This window comes from Bombus flavifrons, chromosome 5, assembly GCF_040668555.2.
Source record: "Bombus flavifrons isolate JBK064 chromosome 5, iyBomFlav1_principal, whole genome shotgun sequence".
Lineage (NCBI taxonomy): Eukaryota > Metazoa > Arthropoda > Insecta > Hymenoptera > Apidae > Bombus > Bombus flavifrons.
In genome coordinates this window covers 16,714,297-16,733,377 of record NC_138446.1, presented here as the reverse complement: position 1 = coordinate 16,733,377, position 19,081 = coordinate 16,714,297, and the positions used below count along the sequence as shown (strand labels likewise).

At 31.9% G+C, this 19,081-nt stretch overlaps 6 protein-coding genes across 24 annotated transcripts in view; 3 read left to right on the top strand and 3 right to left on the bottom strand.

Annotated features, from left to right (window-relative positions):
• Window positions 1-69: 69 nt before the first annotated feature.
• On the top strand, window positions 70-6,122 carry Ctr1A (Copper transporter 1A). The gene is made up of 5 exons (XM_069113876.1): window positions 70-263; window positions 3,910-4,131; window positions 4,195-4,427; window positions 4,560-4,589; window positions 5,103-6,122. The coding sequence occupies exons 2-5, from the start codon at window positions 3,910-3,912 to the stop codon at window positions 5,302-5,304; spliced, it is 687 nt and encodes a 228-aa protein (XP_068969977.1). The 5' UTR covers window positions 70-263; the 3' UTR covers window positions 5,305-6,122.
• Rab9 (RAS oncogene family member Rab9) lies at window positions 1,671-8,467 on the bottom strand. 2 transcript variants are annotated; one of them, XM_069113873.1, is made up of 4 exons: window positions 8,033-8,467; window positions 7,708-7,964; window positions 7,164-7,223; window positions 6,899-6,952 (listed from the first exon to the last, which is right to left on the bottom strand). In XM_069113873.1, exons 1-3 carry the CDS (start codon window positions 8,465-8,467, stop codon window positions 7,205-7,207), a joined length of 711 nt encoding a protein of 236 aa, XP_068969974.1. In that variant the 3' UTR covers window positions 6,899-6,952; window positions 7,164-7,204. The 2 variants fall into 2 exon arrangements, with proteins under 2 accessions (XP_068969975.1, XP_068969974.1); XM_069113874.1 differs by lacking the exons at window positions 6,899-6,952; window positions 7,164-7,223 and adding an exon at window positions 1,671-1,701.
• drosha (ribonuclease 3 drosha) lies at window positions 4,330-14,839 on the top strand. 4 transcript variants are annotated; one of them, XM_069113824.1, is made up of 12 exons: window positions 4,330-4,427; window positions 4,560-4,589; window positions 10,040-10,965; window positions 11,054-11,297; window positions 11,378-11,569; window positions 11,645-12,002; window positions 12,077-12,494; window positions 12,566-13,517; window positions 13,579-13,788; window positions 13,868-14,190; window positions 14,287-14,432; window positions 14,507-14,839. In XM_069113824.1, the coding sequence occupies exons 3-12, from the start codon at window positions 10,055-10,057 to the stop codon at window positions 14,671-14,673; spliced, it is 3,921 nt and encodes a 1,306-aa protein (XP_068969925.1). In that variant the 5' UTR covers window positions 4,330-4,427; window positions 4,560-4,589; window positions 10,040-10,054; the 3' UTR covers window positions 14,674-14,839. The 4 variants fall into 4 exon arrangements, with proteins under 4 accessions (XP_068969925.1, XP_068969923.1, XP_068969926.1 ...); XM_069113822.1 differs by lacking the exons at window positions 4,330-4,427; window positions 4,560-4,589 and adding an exon at window positions 9,696-9,794; XM_069113825.1 differs by lacking the exons at window positions 4,330-4,427; window positions 4,560-4,589 and adding an exon at window positions 9,711-9,790.
• On the bottom strand, window positions 14,810-16,456 carry LOC138180226 (pseudouridylate synthase TRUB2, mitochondrial). 2 transcript variants are annotated; one of them, XM_069113872.1, is made up of 5 exons: window positions 16,331-16,456; window positions 15,944-16,237; window positions 15,423-15,831; window positions 15,211-15,347; window positions 14,810-15,125 (listed from the first exon to the last, which is right to left on the bottom strand). In XM_069113872.1, exons 2-5 carry the CDS (start codon window positions 16,086-16,088, stop codon window positions 14,851-14,853), a joined length of 966 nt encoding a protein of 321 aa, XP_068969973.1. In that variant the 5' UTR covers window positions 16,089-16,237; window positions 16,331-16,456; the 3' UTR covers window positions 14,810-14,850. The 2 variants fall into 2 exon arrangements, with proteins under 2 accessions (XP_068969973.1, XP_068969972.1); XM_069113871.1 differs by lacking the exon at window positions 16,331-16,456 and having other exon boundaries at window positions 15,944-16,302.
• LOC138180232 (14 kDa phosphohistidine phosphatase) overlaps window positions 16,343-19,081 on the top strand; it is a 65,600-nt gene continuing 62,861 nt past the window's right edge. Inside the window, exons 1-2 of the mRNA XM_069113881.1 lie at window positions 16,343-16,454; window positions 16,625-16,798. Of these exons, the coding sequence (XP_068969982.1) occupies window positions 16,385-16,454; window positions 16,625-16,798 (244 nt within the window). The 5' untranslated portion in view covers window positions 16,343-16,384. The remainder of the gene's footprint in view (window positions 16,455-16,624; window positions 16,799-19,081) is intronic.
• LOC138180222 (phosrestin-2) overlaps window positions 16,978-19,081 on the bottom strand; it is a 178,954-nt gene continuing 176,850 nt past the window's right edge. For 12 of the 14 annotated variants that reach the window (XM_069113863.1, XM_069113861.1, XM_069113854.1 and 9 more), the window contains 2 exons: window positions 18,570-18,851; window positions 16,979-18,227 (listed from right to left, as the gene is read on the bottom strand). In XM_069113863.1, the coding sequence (XP_068969964.1) occupies window positions 17,940-18,227; window positions 18,570-18,851 (570 nt within the window). In that variant the 3' untranslated portion in view covers window positions 16,979-17,939. Of the gene's footprint in view, window positions 18,228-18,569; window positions 18,852-19,081 lie in introns of all 14 variants that reach the window. The other 2 variants (XM_069113864.1, XM_069113860.1) reach the window with 2 other exon arrangements.

The window sequence follows — 19,081 nt, the reverse complement described above, 5'->3', positions numbered from 1 at the left end:
AATAGATGTAATGGTGTCATTGCTCTAGCGTCACGTGTTTACCCGCCGAAACCATTACGCCGAGTCTTCGTTATGTTACATCTACGGCGATGGAGGAAACCGTGAATGTTATGTGCAGTTTATTAATGGGTCTCTGAGAGATTGCTCGACGGTTCGCGCAGAGAAATCTGCGAAAGTGTCTATTTATCTCATCGTAATCACGTTCAACTATTTTTATAGAAAGGAAGCATTTCTTACAACATAACCTGGACCATTTAATAAAGGTATGTTCGAGTATCGTTAATATTATTTTATACGTCAAATTAGGACGTATTTAATTTAATTGGTATAGATAATGTAATCTTTTTGTACATTTAGTTTAAAATTCGCATCCATATATATAAACAATTCCCAATCTTGCGATATAAATTAAACATGAATGACCCATATTGACAGCTATATTCACATTACTAGTATGCAGTAAGATAGTCATGTAATCAAACCTTCGCGTGTTTCAGCGTTAATATAATTTCTATACACTTTCTAAAGTCTGTCACTAGTACATTGATTTCTCTACTTCTGTCTTCAACTTCTAACATTGTGTTCTTAGAAAATGAAAGGATTTCGATTTTTCTTCCATAAGTTTATGTATACGACATATGTTTCGTGCACATGATACAGTGATAGTTCAAACTGATAAAAAGTGAATGTATTATTGTCGTCGTCAGTTTCTGCGAGAACGTTGTCAATTAGATCCTTGCAACTTTACGTACTTCTTACGAGTTACGATTAGGAGCAAAATATTTCTCTTTATAGGTTAGAAGATAATCGACAAATTAATGTTTGCAATTCGAGTCAATCTTCGACCACAAATCTCAGCGCCAATGTACCACGAGTTAGTTAATCGCAACTAAGCATCATCGATCCAATTGAAACCAATATCGTTCAATTCTCATTGTTTTCAATTTTACATTACTTATAAATTTCAATATATTAAATAAATTATTAAGATTCATAGAATATGGATGTTTGAAAAGAATGTAATGTAATATAATGGCCTGATAATTAATAAAGTATACAATGTCGTTGAAAATCTTTTGTTTCGCGCTTTTAAACAGAAGTTGTACCGCGACCTGGAATACCGCGTAATGGAATAAATCGATAATCGAAACATCTTCCGAGAAAATTATAAAACATATTCTTCCAATGGAATCTTGGTATTTCAATATAAGGATTCCAACGGAGCATCTTATACCTATGCACAATGGCGTAGGACTTCACAAACGAGCCGAAATACACGATAGCGTAGGAATTCAGAAGTAAATATTCCCTCCTAATATCTTGTTTGATTAAAATATTTGAATTATTTTCTTTTTTTTTTATATATTATGATATGCAAACGCAAGTAAAAAATATAATTGCCTATATTACCACTAATTCTGTTATTTTCTTGAGAGATTTCCTGTTTTCAACGCAGTCATCGTTCGTTTTAACCGCTTGTGGTTTCGGCGGTGAAATTATTCACTAAAAATAATGTCCTCTTATATTATCATAAAATTCCCCTCGAAAACAAAGGGAAACTCGTATCATGTTCAGTATTAATTTGACCTACAGTATTACCTTCCATGTCGTAGAATTTCTATGCTTTTTCCTGTTATGATACCGATGTTGTTAAAAACAACCGGACTCATTTACCCTCAAAGATATTATAGCATGTATCGACTATAATTATTCGATACATGAATGTCTTTTTTAAAGGTTTAAAGCAATATATCCTTATTACCGTGTAAAATGTCATAAAGATGATACATACTCTTCGATTGCAAAACTATGTTTGTAAACAATTTCCTACCCTTTATATATATACTATTCGAGAATGAATAGATATAGAATCTTAGTCGGGTGATAAAATAACTAAATAGATGGCCAATGTCTAAAGATAAGAAAGCGAAACCAATCGACTTGCGATTCAAACTGAATCAAAATGATTTATTCCGGTTGGGCAGTTTAAGTATTGCAAAGCATTTTTAATGCTCATTTAATTACGCGTGACCTAGAATATTGTTTGTTTTTAGTAAATTTTTCAGTAAAATTATGTAAATTATATATCATTACACGCGAGACCTTGGTTCATGAACTTTTTATCTCGACGATGTTTAAAAGCCTACGATATCTCTTTACGAAAATTTTAAAATTGAAAACAAAAGGTATAAGAAATGCAGTTTTCTCGTTCAATATTAATAATGTGTTTTAGGGCTGAATATAATACCTAACATTCATTATCCAGAGAAAAATGTTTATATACCTTTTAGACATATTGTTTACCGAAGTACTCACGATTAGCAGTACAAAATAAAATGCATTTCGTGACGCTCTTTACGGATTATCGTTTTCAGTACAAAACATATCGCGTTTCTCTTCCAACGAGAAGTATAATCTTCTGGACGCATCGCGTTTCAAAGCATTCGCATTCAGCGTTTACAATTGTGATTTCAAGAAAAATGTATTTCTATAATTGGTCGAATCCTTGATACACCTATAACGATACAAGTACGTTTCCGTATTTCTATCTTTAAATGTACGTAAAATGTTTTTCGGTGATCGTAAACGCGCGCGTATCAGTTTCGTTAAATTTCTTCGACCTTTCACCTTACCATACCATAAACAATCTTTATTTTAATAATTTTATTCCCGACAATGTAATAAAAAATATAATTCTTTTTTACGAATCGTCAACGCCTGATAACATCATAATCACACGTTTTGAAAGCTATGGAATTATTTTATCACAGACCTCAATTTTAATAGGTGAACGTAATGAATGCTAGAGTTTAATCCTACGACTACAATGTACAAGCTCCTAGAATGGAATGTTAGCTACTAGATCTATGTGAGACCTCACGAACTATCCCGAAGAAATCTACTTTAGAAAGTACGCTGGCTCGTGTTTTTTTTCTCTTTCGTTCTCTTTGTTCGTGTTGCCCGATTGCCAGTCATGAACTCGTTTCTTCTTATACTTCTGTTCCAAACTCGTTCACGGCTAGCTTGGCAGATTGCCGAAGGGGAACGAATGATTTTACAAAAGGATCACAGTATTAATTAGAAAAAGACGCTGTTGACCGCTCAAAAAGTATGATCGTCCGTTCATGAACGATCGCGGTAGCGGTTTTTCGAAGTTTCATCAAATTTCTTGTTCTTGAACGGTTAGTTACGTAACATCGTTTCCTTGACAAAAAGGAAGTGAGGAAGTAATTTAACAACAAGTCAAAAAGTTTATCCGTTCCTTTTTAAACGAATAAACAGGTTTGTGACATTGATGTTTCGTTAATGCATATAATTACAGTTTTATTGATGAAGACGTCGAGTTTGACGTTTTAAGCATGCACACGAAGACTTGTCGCTATGATGCCGCGTAATGCGGCAAATGTTCTCATTACAAAGTCAACGGATCGAGCATTTGAGTAACAAGTGTTCTTAGAATTATGATTCAGTTTTACAGTTTATGATAATAAAAAAAAAACTATTGCTAATTTGCACTGAAACATCTTTTTTATCACTCGTATGATACGATATTTTCACCCCGTTTCCGTTAAGTTGATACCGCATTGGTTATGGTTTTGAATGATTACTTCGACCTTCCAGTTATGACACGTTACTTTCACGAATTAACAATAAGAAAAATGACGATTGTCCTCTGTAATAGTAGCTTTCTGTGCAATGCGCAAAAGCTGATAACCATTTAATGACATAAGCATAACTACTTTCTGCTAAATGTTAGGATTTTCAGTTGTTAAAATATTTGTAGAACGAAATATTGACAACTTTAGACCGATCAAACAATCTGCACTTTTTTATTCTTTCTGAACAGATCATTTGTGTAACAAACTGTTTGTTTTATCGAATTTGGAATATTTGCACCTTTCTTCGCAGATGTCTCACGATCATATGGCCCATATGATGAACGTATCGAGTGGGCATCCAACCCACGTTAATCACGCGTCTCATGAATCTATGGATCATTCAAATATGGATGAAAGTATGATGCACAGTTCTATGGATCATGCTAATATGGATCACGGGAGTATGAACCATGAAAGTCACCTTACCGCTGCCTCGGAAGCATGTGGCAATATGGGGATGCACGGTATGTCGGTATGTATCATCCACAGATAAAACTCTGATGCTGACTATCGTATATAAAAATTTCATTTATAGATGGTCTTCCATGGAGGATACTGTGAAAACGTATTATTCGAATCGTGGAAAATCTCGTCGATCAGTGGTCTCGTAGGATCGATGATCGGTATCATGATCATGGCCGCACTTTACGAGGGATTAAAGTATTACCGAGAATATTTATTCTGGAAAATGTATAATTCCCTTCAATACAGAAGCGTCACGATGCCACAAGAGAAAAATGTCGTAGCCGAGGATAACAGAGTCGTACAGTAAGTTTCGTGCTCTCAGATGTACAATGGATGGCAGTTTAGGAATTCACGATTGTATTAATTCGATATTTTTTATTTGAATACATAAAAATTGCTATATGATTTTATATATATATATATATTTTTTTTTAGTATGGTTGGAGAAGTAATTCACAAACAACCGTAAGTAGATGAGGAGTGAAATTCTTGATTTGCTCTTTTTTTCTATTAGTTTTGAAATTGCTTTTCTGTGAAAATACATTTTTTTTTTTTAATTCTATTTCTTGGAGAAATACGTACATAAACGATTAAGGTATTAATGTCGCACTGGATCGTGGGATTTTCTACAACCGACGTTATCTCTAACATTTTATGGAACCGCCTTTGTGGACCTTTAGTAGTATTTATTTAACATAAACATTCCGAGTATCAGTATCACTATCTCGCTCTATCTATCGGTATTTGCCAGGCAAAATTCTTGATATAAATCTCTCTCTTGTACTGTCACACGATCGGTATCGAATTGTCAGTCGAATTGGTCAAAATGCGAGGTAATACTGTATAATCTTCTTGCGTTATTTAGTTGCAATTTCGTTTAATTCTATGGTTAATATTGCTTAGCATGATAAATTAATAGCATTATGCATATATTATTTTATGTCCAAGAATTAATCCATTTCATATAAATTTGTGCAGGCCCACAATGTTATCATGGATGCATACGTTCCAAACGTTCTTACACATTGTGCAAATTGTGCTGTCATATTTCCTTATGCTGATCTTCATGACTTACAATGTCTGGTTGTGTTTTGCTGTAGTATTTGGTGCAGCAATTGGTTATTTTTTGTTTGGGTGGAAAAAATCTGTTATTGTGGATGTTACAGAACATTGTCATTAGTTGTTTATGTATTTAAAATACATTGTGTTTTTACAACAAAAATGTACATCACTGTACATTGCCGAAAAGTTCATTCTGACCGGAAGAACTTTGAAATAATTACATGTAGTATATGTGTGCAGGAAATATAATTATTCTAAATTCGTATTTACACAAATATATAAAGAAAATGTTCTCAGTTTAAATTTATTCCTATGCATACAGAATGCAATTTTCAATTGTTCGTTGAGAAAAATAGCGCATGACTTAATTATTATTGAATAAAAAATATCTATAAAATGCAAATTTGTATACAAAAATACTCGAAGGTTAAATCTTTGATTTGGATAGCCATAGCGCACCTAATTTGTAAATATTGTTAAAAGGTTTAAATGAGGAAAGTATCGTAAGATGGACGCACACTTTTCTCCAAACTTTTATACGGCCACCTTCAATTTTTTATTGTAATGTATTTTATAAATTAATCTTAACGTTTGAAAAAAAGTGTGCAGTGATATCTTGAACATTGCATACATGATGTATTGTTATAATATAACGTTATCAACGATTGTATTATTACCAAGTAGTCCATAAACTACTGTTATTTGTAAAATATAACATAATATCACATGAAATACAAGAAAAACATTTTGCCAATATATTTTATCATTTTTAAAGAAGCACAGAGCTCCTCTACTTTTTTTGTTCTTGTTTCTGTTGCAAGATCGATTTTTTAGATTATAAAATTTATAAAATGTAGATGTTAACTAATATTTAAGACATACCGTAAAAATCTTGGCTGACAATATATAATAATTAAATAAAATAATTGAATAAAATATTTTTATAAAATTATTAATGAAACTCGTGTAGTACTGATGACGTAAAATATATTCAAGTAATACAGAACTGATATTTTATATTATAACAGTTGGTGAAATGTCTTCACCTTGATATGATTAAATTTTATATATATATATGTATATTTTGCACTTAAATCAACAAATTGTTGAATAAGAAGCCACAAATTTATATATTCGATATGTAGCTATACAAAAAGCACCAGCATGCATGTCACATTTATAATTAATGCAAGCCTTGTCATTGAAAATAATACTTAAATTATAATAATATTATATATTATTTATTTCCTGTATGTAAAGCATCGCTAAAGTGTTAGGTAGCTTTTAAGTAAGTTACAGTGCTTTAGAAATGCGTTCATACGTTTTATACGTACAAGGTTGTACAAAAAGCTTTATTTGACGTGTTTATAATATTATTCACTTTGTAGGAAAATCTTTAAACACCGATTGCAGGACATTCCAAGAGCAGCAGAGTATGTTTTTTTATAGTGTAGATATTTCAAAATCATATATATATATATGTATATATAAAGATGATTCAGAGGATTTTGTGATAAATATATATTACTACCACTGCCCTTAGTTTGTGCTGCGAAGATAAGGCAAATTTAGATTACAAAGCTAAATTACATTTTATATCTATTCCTTATTTGTAAAGCAGTTGATGATCATGGTTATTACTATTATTATTTTATCACAAGCCAATAATGTCTGAAATACTTAAAATACTGTCTGTAGCTCGCGAACTGCACAAAGCGTGATACGAGCAGGACGTTCAATTTGACCTTACAGTTTACAGTTGTATTCTGGAAATATCAACCATAAAGTATTATTTTTTTCCGCGTAAATATAACTTCAATTTGCATATTTTAACGAAACTGAAAAATGTTTGTAAGAATAAATAAAATCATATGAATTTAGAAAAATATCTATATACGTTCACATTGGCAACGGAAGAAACACTTAGTGTCACTAAAAATAAAATAGACAAAAACTACTTTCAGCATTAAAATTCACCTTATTATGAGGAAAGTATTGCAGACAGGCAAGAAATCTCTTCAAATAATTTTGTTAGACCTAAAAGAAAAAGTATATTACCAGCAAATTTGTCACTACAACAATGATACTAAATATTTCTGTCTTCGTTATCAACTCAGTATGTAATTAGGTGTTTGAATATTTTACATTTTTTGTAATTGTGTTGCCAATGATCTTGACTTAATCTTTAAACATTAAGTTCAAACCGTTCAACCAGAAATGAATATTGTTTATGTCAAAGGAAACAATAGAATTATATAATATAATATCCTTATATATCCTAAATACATTAATCATAATTTATAAGTGTTGGTACAATTTGCGACATATCATACTCTTTTCAAATATAAACGAATTCTATATGTCCATACCAAAAACTGTCAGTATGCATCACAAAAATTATTTGTTTACCTCTTTCTCATTCATTCCAGTTAGATTATGATTGTGAATCTTGAGAAATATGTTTCATGCATTATGTTGTGAAAACATAAAAAATATTTAAAATCTTGTATCTGTAACCTACTCAGCACCAGACACAGGCATACAACAACTTGAACGATGAGGAGATTGTTGTTTTGAAAGATCAACAGTATCTTCTACTAATGGTCTTTCTAGTCTAGCTTCAAGTTGTGCCCAAGCAGCAACAGCTGCACCAAATGCTGCTTCAACATTGGTTGCATCCTTTGCAGATGTTTCTACTAATGGAGGGTCTCCATTTTCTGCACACCAAGCTTGAGCTTCTTCCGTAGAAACTTGTTTCTCAGAATCTGGAACATCCACCTGTAAAAATTATTTTTGTAAATATTACTAGTAATATTACTCCCTTTTTCGTAAATATTCTTGCTTACTTTGTTCCCAACAACTATAAATGGAAATGTTGATCCTTCTTGAACATCAGCATAATAAAGGAATTCAGATCTCCAAAGTGCTAAATTTTTAAAACTTGTTCTATCATCTACCGCATATGTTAAAAGGCAAATATCAGAGCCTCTATAGAACGGAGTTCTAAGGGTCTTAAATCTTTCTTGTCCAGCTGTATCCCATATTTGCAATGTATATGCCTCTCCATTAATATCAATATCCTTGTTTAAAAATTCTACTCCAATTGTATGAAAACTATGTTCATCAAAGTGATTTGATACAAATCTATTCATAAGACAAGATTTGCCAACACCACCATCACCCAGAATCACCACTTTTAAAAGTGTAGATCTTTGAGAATTACGGTTTTGTAGATTACCACCTCTAAGTGTACCTACTGTAGCAGAATTGTTTCCTGACATCTTTCAATCTTTATCTTTTTAGAATAACGAAGAAACTATATGTTCAAAAATATGATATATATGTATATCCTTCATATATCACTATTTTCGACATCAGATAATTCAATTCTTCATTCGTTAAACATCGGAAGTATCAGGGATCCTTTGTCAATGTAGGAATCAGCTGATTCTGATACCAAATAAGTCAATCCACTTTTCTCATATTAGATACATCTTAAGCCAACAATATATGCTCACTCAGGATTTGCGACTTCGTATTATTCGTGTGCAGTAAATAATTGTATTATTTAAAACACTTTAATATCGTAATTTTCGTTTTACGATCAAGCATAACCTTCTCATTTTATAGCAGCAATTTAATGTCAATTTAAATGGGGTTCATATTATTTTGACGAATGAAATTGTAATTTTCAATCTCACAGAGGCCATGTACTTTATCTCCTTCGATGTTAACTTAATTATTTGAACAAAGTCGCGATACCTTGAAAAGATGCCCTTTGGTACTGAGTCATAGCCAACACCGAGTAAAATTACAATTTTCTTGAACAAGTATATGTCGTACGTTCACTCCAAAGCATTTGGCAATGGTAAGAATCATGAACGACTTTTTAACTTTTCTGAACAGCTAAAAAGTATCACTGGCTCTGAGCATTTTTGTTGTGCGCAAAGTATTTGACACTTTGCAGACGACAAAAGAAACGCCCATGTTGGATGTTAAACATACAGGATGAATATGGCTACCAGAAATTATAAATAATGTTAATTCTGTATATATCGCATAATACTATACCATATGTATCACCTAACAATAATTTATCTTTCAACTAATAATAAATAAAGTAATAATAGTTATATGTTTACTATTACAATTTATTCGAGATATTAATGTATATATGCTTTGATTCATTAATATGTATATTATGATCAAAATGTTTTAAAATTATAAGCTGCTACAAGCTATTATATCGCAATAATAAAATATCTTTTTTATATTCTTCTGTAGAGTATAGCTAGAGTATAGATATTATGCTATAGAATGTTATAGAGTAACTAGAGTAATATATTATAATAATATAATAAAATATTACGATTCGATCCATTAATATCGATCAATGTTGCTAAAATAAAAAAAATATCTTACATAAATCATTGCATAAAAATTATTGTATATAATTGTTATAATTGTGCACAATGCTCTAGCTGTTTTTATGTAATTTGAATTTTATTTACCACGCAACCAGAAGATGGTGTTATAGTGCATGAGAGATTCTTTCTTTTACATTTAGATGTCGTATAGAATTAACAACACGAAATAGTGTTCTAGTAGGTGTATTATTTATCTAAATTTCATATTTTTTCTATAATTTTTATAATTTGATTTAACATCGAAATTGCCTTATATCATGGAAGATTTTAAATTGTAAAAATACATATTTTTCACTTAGTTTTATAAACCCTGTATATTAGATAACAACACCTTTTATATATTTTATATTTGCAATCAATGATTATTAAAGCAAATATGTTCCATTTTACTCATGTAGTTTAATATTTCATATCAACATATTTCAGGTGAGGTTATAGAAAATGGCAAATCCTCCTCCAAATGTTGGGCAATCTTATTTTTGGGGCACAGGAGTTTCTCAGCCACAAAATATGGGATATTATTCGGTGCCACCCCCAAATTTTCCACCTCCAAATTTTAGTCAGCCACCACCATCCTATAATATACCGGTCTCTACTTTGCCTGAAAATAAAGGTGCAAATTTTATTCCACCGTATCATGCTATGGGAACATGTTATCAAAATGAAGTTTCAAATTCTTATGATGTTCCTTATCAAACTCCAACGGAACTACAATGTAACAATCAAAATTATGGAATGTCTAACTATTCTCAACCTGTAAGTAATTTTAACACAAATTGGGATGATGGAAGTGCATATCATAACAATGACAATGCAGAATGGAAGTCCAATAACTATTCGTCTGATTGGAATAAACCACAAGATAGCAAAAATTCTTGGTATGAAACAAATAAAGTGCAAGAAGATGATAGAAAATCATCATATGTAAAATTTAATGATTCTCCAAAAAATAAAAGGTTTGAATGGAGATATAGAGACAAAGAGCCTTCTAATAGTTATTCAGTTAGTAAAAGACGTTCCAGAAGTCCTCAGAATAGGTCAAGGGAGAGTAGATCAAGCAGATCACCATATAGATCAAGGCATGATTCCCAAAGAGAGAAATATTCAAAGTATCCGAAAAATAGATCGGTCTCTAGAGAGCGTTTACATTGTGAAGAAGACTCTGACAGAAGATCAATACATAGAAAAAACAATTTACATACGTCATGCTCTCAGAGATCATATACAAGTTATAGAAGTAGGAAGAGATCTAGATCTCAAGAATCTTACTCATCTAGAACTGCTAGTCCAAATAATAATCCCCCCAGTAACAGGGATAGAACTGAAAGAGAGTTACTTCTAGAAAAATATAGGTACCTCAGTAATATAGTACATCTTTAAAAATTGTATACATATATGTATATTTATACAATTTTAATTCATTCTGTGTTATATCTCAAGGCAAGACTATTGTGCAACAAGTAAAGATATGGAAAGGAAAATGGATGAACTATCTGCAATGGGACCTGAAGGTATTATGGAAAATGCAAGAAAAGTATGGACACGTACTGCACCAGCAGATTTATATTATAACAGAGATGAAAGCAACCCAAAAATAATGAGAGGTACACCTAAACTGCATGAGTTATGTGAATTATTTAAGAAAGTATTACTAAATAGAGCTGCAGCTGCAAGAGCTTTACAGGTATATTTATTTTTAAGTAATATAATATATGTAGAAAATTTTTATATATTTAAAAATATTTTTAATCTTTTACCATATAGCCTCCTTATGAACCACCCCCAAGAAAAACTAGAGCTCGTTTATGCAGGCACAAATCTGAAGCTTGTAGTAGCTCTTCTTCTGACAGTGATAGTTCAATGGATGAAGATGACAGAACAATGGAAGAATTAATGGCAAAGAAACAACATCCACAAAGATTACATCCTGAAATGTGGTTTAATGATCCAGGAGAAGTAAGTATCTTTCTTTTTCAACCCTTTGTAATGTTCCGTGCGATTAACATTAAAAAAAATTGTTTGATATTACAGATGAATGATGGACCATTGTGTAGGTGTAGCGCAAAATCAAGAAGGTCCGGTATTAGACATGGAATCTATGCTGGAGAGGGTGCAATAAATAAATGTGATTTAAATACAAATAATGCCGATAAATTATATCATTATCGAATAACAATTAGCCCCCCAACAAACTTTCTTACTAAAACACCAACAATTATTAAGCATGATGAGCACGAATTTATATTTGAAGGATTTTCTATGCTCTCGCATTTTCCTCTCGTAAAATTACCGACTTGTAAAGTAATAAGATTTAACATTGAGTATACAATCCTTTACATAGATGAGAAGTTACCAGAAAATTTTATGATTGAAGAATTGGACTATTTTCGTAAGTTTTCTTTCGTTATATTTACTACACGATTGAATGTATTTCATGTTTATAAAAGATTCTTTTTTTTTCAGAAACTTATTTATTTAAAGAAATATTAGAACTTACAGACTTTGATTTACAAGCTGCACAAAATAAATCAGGTTGTGGTCAATTTCATTTCATGCCAAGATTCGTTCGCGATTTAGCTGATAATGGACAGGAAATATTATCCATGAATGAGGTTTTAAATTATTTAATCAAAAGTAGTAAATTGTTAATAGATCCAGACGATCTACCTAGGTTAGTAGAGATGCCCCAATATAAATGGCAAAATTTTGCGGACGAAGTAAAGGGTATGATTGTTACATATCCTGGAAAAAAACCGTGCAGTGTTCGTGTAGATCAGTTAGATAGGAACCAAGCAGATCAGCCACCTGGTGTAATTGCATACCCTGAAATTGTACATTTTGGAATTAGACCACCACAACTTAGTTATGCAGGAAATGCAGAGTAAATATCTTTTGCTGTGAAATTATTTCTTTGACGAAAGGTAATATTTAAATTGTTTTTATTTATTTCAGTTACCAAAAAGCTTGGCGTGACTATGTAAAATTTCGTCATTTATTGGCTAATATGCCAAAACCATCGTTTGAAGATAAACGAAAGTTAGAAGCAAAAGAGAATAAGCTCCAGGAATTAAGAACCCAAAGCAAAATGAAACGTGATGTTACTGTGGATGTTAGTTCTGAAGGATTTTATAGAACTGGAATAATGTGTGATATAGTACAACATGCAATGTTAATTCCAGTACTTGTTTGTCATTTAAGATTTCATAAATCTTTAGATAACTTAGAGCGTACCTTAGGCTATGAATTTAAAAACAGATATCTTCTTCAGTTAGCTCTAACACATCCTAGTTACCGTGAAAATTTTGGTACAAATCCAGATCATGCACGGAATTCTTTGACTAATTGTGGAATAAGACAACCGGAATATGGTGATCGGCGAATACATTATATGAATACTCGAAAACGTGGTATTAATACGTTAATTAATATAATGTCAAGATTTGGTGCGAGAACCGAAACTGAATCTTCGATAGCGCACAATGAAAGATTGGAGTTCTTAGGAGATGCAGTAGTAGAATTTCTAACATCGATTCATTTATTTCATATGTTTCCTGACTTAGAAGAAGGTGGTTTGGCTACTTACAGAGCAGCAATTGTTCAAAATCAACACCTCGCTGTATTAGCAAAGAAATTAAATCTAGAGGAATACATGCTCTACGCACACGGAAGTGATCTTTGCCATGATTTAGAATTACGACATGCAATGGCAAATTGTTTTGAGGCATTAATGGGTTCATTATTTCTTGATGGTGGCATAGAAGTTGCAGATAGAGTTTTTGGCGAAACACTTTTCAAGGCTGAAGAAGATCTCGGAAAAGTTTGGGTAAATTACCCAAAACATCCTTTGCAAGAGCAGGAACCAACAGGTGATAGACAATGGATACCAAGTTTTGAACTATTGCAAGTAAGTATTAAAAAATATTTCGTATTTAATGATATATTGACAACTTCTATCTTATTTTTAGAAATTAACAAAATTTGAAGAATCTATTGGTATTGTGTTTACTCATATCCGTCTTTTGGCTAGAGCATTTACCGATCGCAGTATAGGATACACGAACTTAACGCTGGGTTCTAATCAACGTTTAGAATTTTTAGGAGACACTGTATTACAATTGATAGTTTCCGAATATTTATACAAATATTTTCCAGAACATCATGAAGGGCATCTATCTGTAAGTAGTATTATAATTTTTTTCATAAAGACATGAGAAAGTATTCTTATATTATATACAATATTCTTATATTTTACAGTTATTACGAAGTTCTCTTGTAAATAATAAAACTCAAGCTGTAGTGTGTGATGATTTGGGGATGACTCAGTATGCACTTTATGGTAATCCAAAAGCCGAATTAAAAACAAAGGACAGGGCAGATTTATTGGAAGCGTTTCTGGGAGCTCTTTACGTCGATAAGGGCTTAGAATTTTGTCGTGTCTTTTGTGACGTATGTTTCTTCCCACGTTTACAAGATTTCATTATGAATCAAGATTGGAATGATCCAAAGAGTAAATTGCAGCAATGTTGCTTAACATTAAGAACAATGGATGGTGGAGAACCTGATATTCCTGTATACAAGTAGGTTCAAGTCACACAAGTTTAAATGTTTTTATATATATTACAAAAAATATACATAATACAATATACAATATTGTGATTCAATTTTCTTTTTAGAGTGATTGAGTGTAAAGGACCAACAAATACAAGAGTTTATACCGTTGCTGTATATTTCCAAGGAAAACGATTAGCAAAGGCATCAGGTCATAGTATTCAAGAAGCAGAGATGAATTCAGCAAAAGAAGCTTTAGAAAAATCTCAAGGTATTAAATTAAATATTTGAAATGAAATTTGGAAATATATAACTTTTTACTTTATTTTACTTATTCTTTTACAGATTTGTTTCCACAGCTAGATCATCAAAAACGTGTAATAGCGAAGAGTATGAAAATGCAACAGTGGCCAAATAAGCATAAAACAAGGGGAAGATCCATGAAACCTACAGATAGACACGATGATTCTGATACTAGTCAGCGATGTAAAAGAAGTCGTAGCGAAGCGTAACTGACAATGAAAGTTAATTTGTTGCAGTTGAAGTGTTATTTTATATTGGATGTATGTATATAGTAATTGATATTGTATAACTGATGGTAGATATAATAAACCTTTAATAATTATCAAAATAAATACTACTGTAATATAACAAATAATAAATGTTTATTTAACATGATTATTCAATACTTAAATTTCCATAGGATTGTAAGCAGGTTTTACTAATGCAGGGTTTTCCTGATGTAAGCAATCTTCATTCCGATCTATAATTTTTTGACACATTTGCATGTTGTCTACAATGTGTTGTAGAGTCCAATTCTTTGTTAATAATGCATGCTGTATATTAAACAGACCATCTTGTACACAAAGTATTTGAGTACAAGTAGCATTGCTACGAAGCTTCAGCCCTAGCTCATGAATAATGGTTTTCAGGTACAAATCATATTCATTTGTGCAAACAATTTCTACAACATTATAAGACATACAGAATGTAATTTTCTTACAAATTCTATTATTACTTTAAAACTTTATTTAGTGAGATATATTTACCTAATGCAAATTCTGGGGGTGAAAAGTCTACGCATCTAATAGTATATACCATAGGGATATTAGGATCTGCTGGTCTAATTGGGCCTTTAATTGCTAGATCGTATGCAGCTTGGCTTTGAATATCTACACCACACAATCTATAGACACATGAAAATATAATAGAGTTACATTGTATATAATTGTTTCTAAGTGAGAATTAAATCTCAACATACTGAAACATTTTTTTTTGATGAGAAGATTGCATCGAGCTACATAACTTGTCAAGGTGACCACGTTTTATGTGCGCATATGTAGATTTTTCTACTACATTTCCAGTATGAAAATAATTATCTGTTGCCTCTCCTAATAATCCTTTTACCCTGTAAAACCTTAAACTTTTGGATGTTTTTATTTTATGAATCAATCGATTACCCTTGTTAATTCCACAAAGTACGACACCAGATATGTCCTGTTGCAGAATTTTTGAAGCAGCAAGTCTAAAGTCATTTGGTTGATAACGAGGTCCTGTTATTAATGGATGATCTGCAAAACTATTTCGAACAACGATTTTCATAGGCTTATTTGTTTCTCCTTCTATAGCTACATGCTTCATTGTTGGCCTCGTATACATGTCATTTAAATCTATAAGCAATAAATTCTTTAAATCTATTAAATTTGGTTTACTTTTTGTTTTAGTAAATTGGTTAAATTCTATAAAACAAGAAATTGTTATAAACAAAGGATATATCATAACCTCTGCATAAGTTGCTGATCAGCGTTTCTCTCATTCTATTGTAGTGTAAAGATGCAGGTTTATAAATCACAACTACACCATTTAATGCGCTGTATAGCAGTCTCGCGTCCGTTACATATTTAGTCACTGTTTGTACTGCTGACATACTGAATATTTTATGGTTATAATAGCACTTATTAATCTTTATGAAATAGTAAAATGTGTTAAAAACACGTGCAGATTGATATACAAGTATCAAACCGAACCATTTACTTTTTATACGTTTGCTTCATAGTGTCATTTTACATCTAAAACCTAACACATTATTGCACACGATATACACGTAAGTTGTATTTTAGTAAACATCATTTGATTCACATATGATCTGTATCATACATATATACTTACGTCTCTTTTTAGTGTTCGAAATACAACAAGGACATCTAACGTTCGGTTTCATAAATGGCTGTAGTCACAAGTTTAAAGAATTTTGGAATTAGAGCTTTCAACACCCGGCGTCTTATTTTTAAAGGTATTTATAAAAAAATATATAACCTGATTGAATATTCTGATAAAATACTTAAACAACGATTAATATGTATTGCTTTCAAATATGCTTTTGATATGTTTGTCCGGTAGAATGAAAGTAATGAACTAGTGCAGCGATAGGTTATGTTGCTTATGATACTTGTTTCTTTTCAGCGGTGTTCTCAAATAATAGACAGCTTGTCACGATGTCAGAATTACTGGATGACATAGTTGATGTGGATATCGATCGTCATGGAAAATTTAAATACATCTTGGTCGGCGTTTATGACGAACGTGCAAAAGTCAGCAAATTCATCGTCAGAGGTTATGCTAGAGCTCAGTGGCATTGTAAGTAATTATTATGAAATGTTTATAATTTCTTGATGTTTTTGCGCTGAAACAATCCTTTTTGCTTAAAATATTATTACATGAAATATCTTTGTACGAAGTATCTTCTTATGTAAAATATGTGGTGAGTATGAAATGGAAAGTTATAAGACTTATAAATATCTTAGACAAAAATTTTATTTATAGTTGTAAATTATTTAGAAGGTTCATAGGTTAGTGTTTCACATATATTCTTGTACAATCATATTCATATAATTTATTATTTACATAAATAACGATATAATCTGTACAGTTTTACATACATATGTGCCTATACACGTGCAATAAAATACATAAGTCAGGCACAAATCATTGTAAAACATGCCTTTGGATTATCTTATCCTATTAAGGTACAGTGACTTTTGTAATCTATTTAATTACATAAAACATTCATTTCACAATTAATAAAAGACAATACGAGATAATACCGAGATATTTTCTGCCTAAAAAAATAGATTCGAGATATTCGATTTTTTATAGATTGATTTTTATGATTGATTCTGTCAAGTATGTAGATGAATGGATTTTACAATGTGTCATTTAATAATCTTATTATTCGATAATCGTCGATTTGCACATAATTTAAAGGGCAGTACGATTTTCATTTATAAGAATGGCGCGGGTAGGAACTGCATAACCCGTAGTGTATTCTCAATTGCGAAAATCGTCTCTCGATCAACCTTACCAAACCTGTGGTAAGATAGTTTTAGCAATTAAAAATTTTTACGCTCTATTGATATTATACAGAGAATAAAATTTGTATAAATCTGTTTTCCCACGACATATATACATGACGTTAATGAAGGAAGATAAAACGATACGTAAATGTTTAAAATACTTGAAATTTCATAATTACTCGCGTATTCATCAAAACCTCCTCAATCGTCAATTAATCAACGAAAGAAAGAAAACATCGTGGTCAATTTTTCTAAACGTTGCTTTTCTTTTCGCGTTACTAAGAAGCTCTTCTAAAGCAACACCAAGCTCTCTGTATATCGAAACCCAATTTACAGTTCTTATGATTCGAAGTTTTCACGTTTCTCGCGTCGTTATTATTCTTCGTCGATGATCGCGACGATGCATCGGTCGTTTGCGCCTGGTCTCAGGTACTGTCGCTTTCCTCGTAGTGCTCTATCAGATCCACGTCGATATCCCTGGACTCTTTTAGTTTCTCTTTAATCGGTTCTAATTTAGTTGTCTTATATTTGTGTTCGTTATCCTCTTGCCTCTCGAGATTCTCTGTAATCTCCTCGTTCGGCTTCCCTAAAACTCTTGGCTCTCTGATCGGGGACGGAAAGCCCACTAAATCCGGATCTGTGTTGCTATGCATTAACGTGAACGGTAACTTAAGCGACACTTCTCCGCCCATTGTTGAAATTAGTAGCTTTACCTGCAAGGATGATAAGATGAATCGAAGCCTAATGTGATTATTAAAAAAAAAAAAAAAGAGAAAAAACATCGGACGTTCATTGAAATTTGTATTTTTATGAATAGAGATAAAAAAGTGGGACTTACTTAAATAAAAATTTGGTTGCGATATTTTATGTACGTAGCTTTGCATATTATTCTGTACATTCTGTACCCGTAAATGCATAAATACCCGCTATTCGATGAAAATGATTGACTGCTCTCACGAATAGTTTAAGTTTCATAAATTACCTCGCTCATACGATCCACATGCAAAGAAGCAATTTTCGCTTATAATATCTTTTTGTTTGTGAAGATGGCTTACCTTCACGTAATAGGAAACGTATATGGCAAAAACGTTTCTATCCTCTGGACCGTTTCCAGGGCAAATAACGGTGGAGGCTAACGTCGCCTCCGCCTTCGTGTAACTGTCTTCCAAAGCAATCCAATTTTTGGTCGAGCCTTTGATCGGTCTAAGCGTGTAGCTTTTCCTCAGCGAAACTCCGGGACCTATCGGACATCCCTCTTGCGACGACAGCAAGGCCACCACGTTCTTGAATTTCCCATTGCTGAACATGCACACATCTACGTGTTGTACGATGAAAACCTGCGGAACAACCGGTTGCATTAGCGGAGAGAATCATGCGAAATATCATAAAAAGATTATAATTATATTATAATTTCGTGAAAAGATTATAACAGGTACCGCTGCTAGAACAATGTATAATTCACTTTGTTTTATAACGGTTGGAAGGTTTAATGAATTCTAAGAGAATCCGTCAGCTTTGTGGAGTTTAATACGCGTATTTAGAGAATTTTGAGAGTGAACCTTTTAAT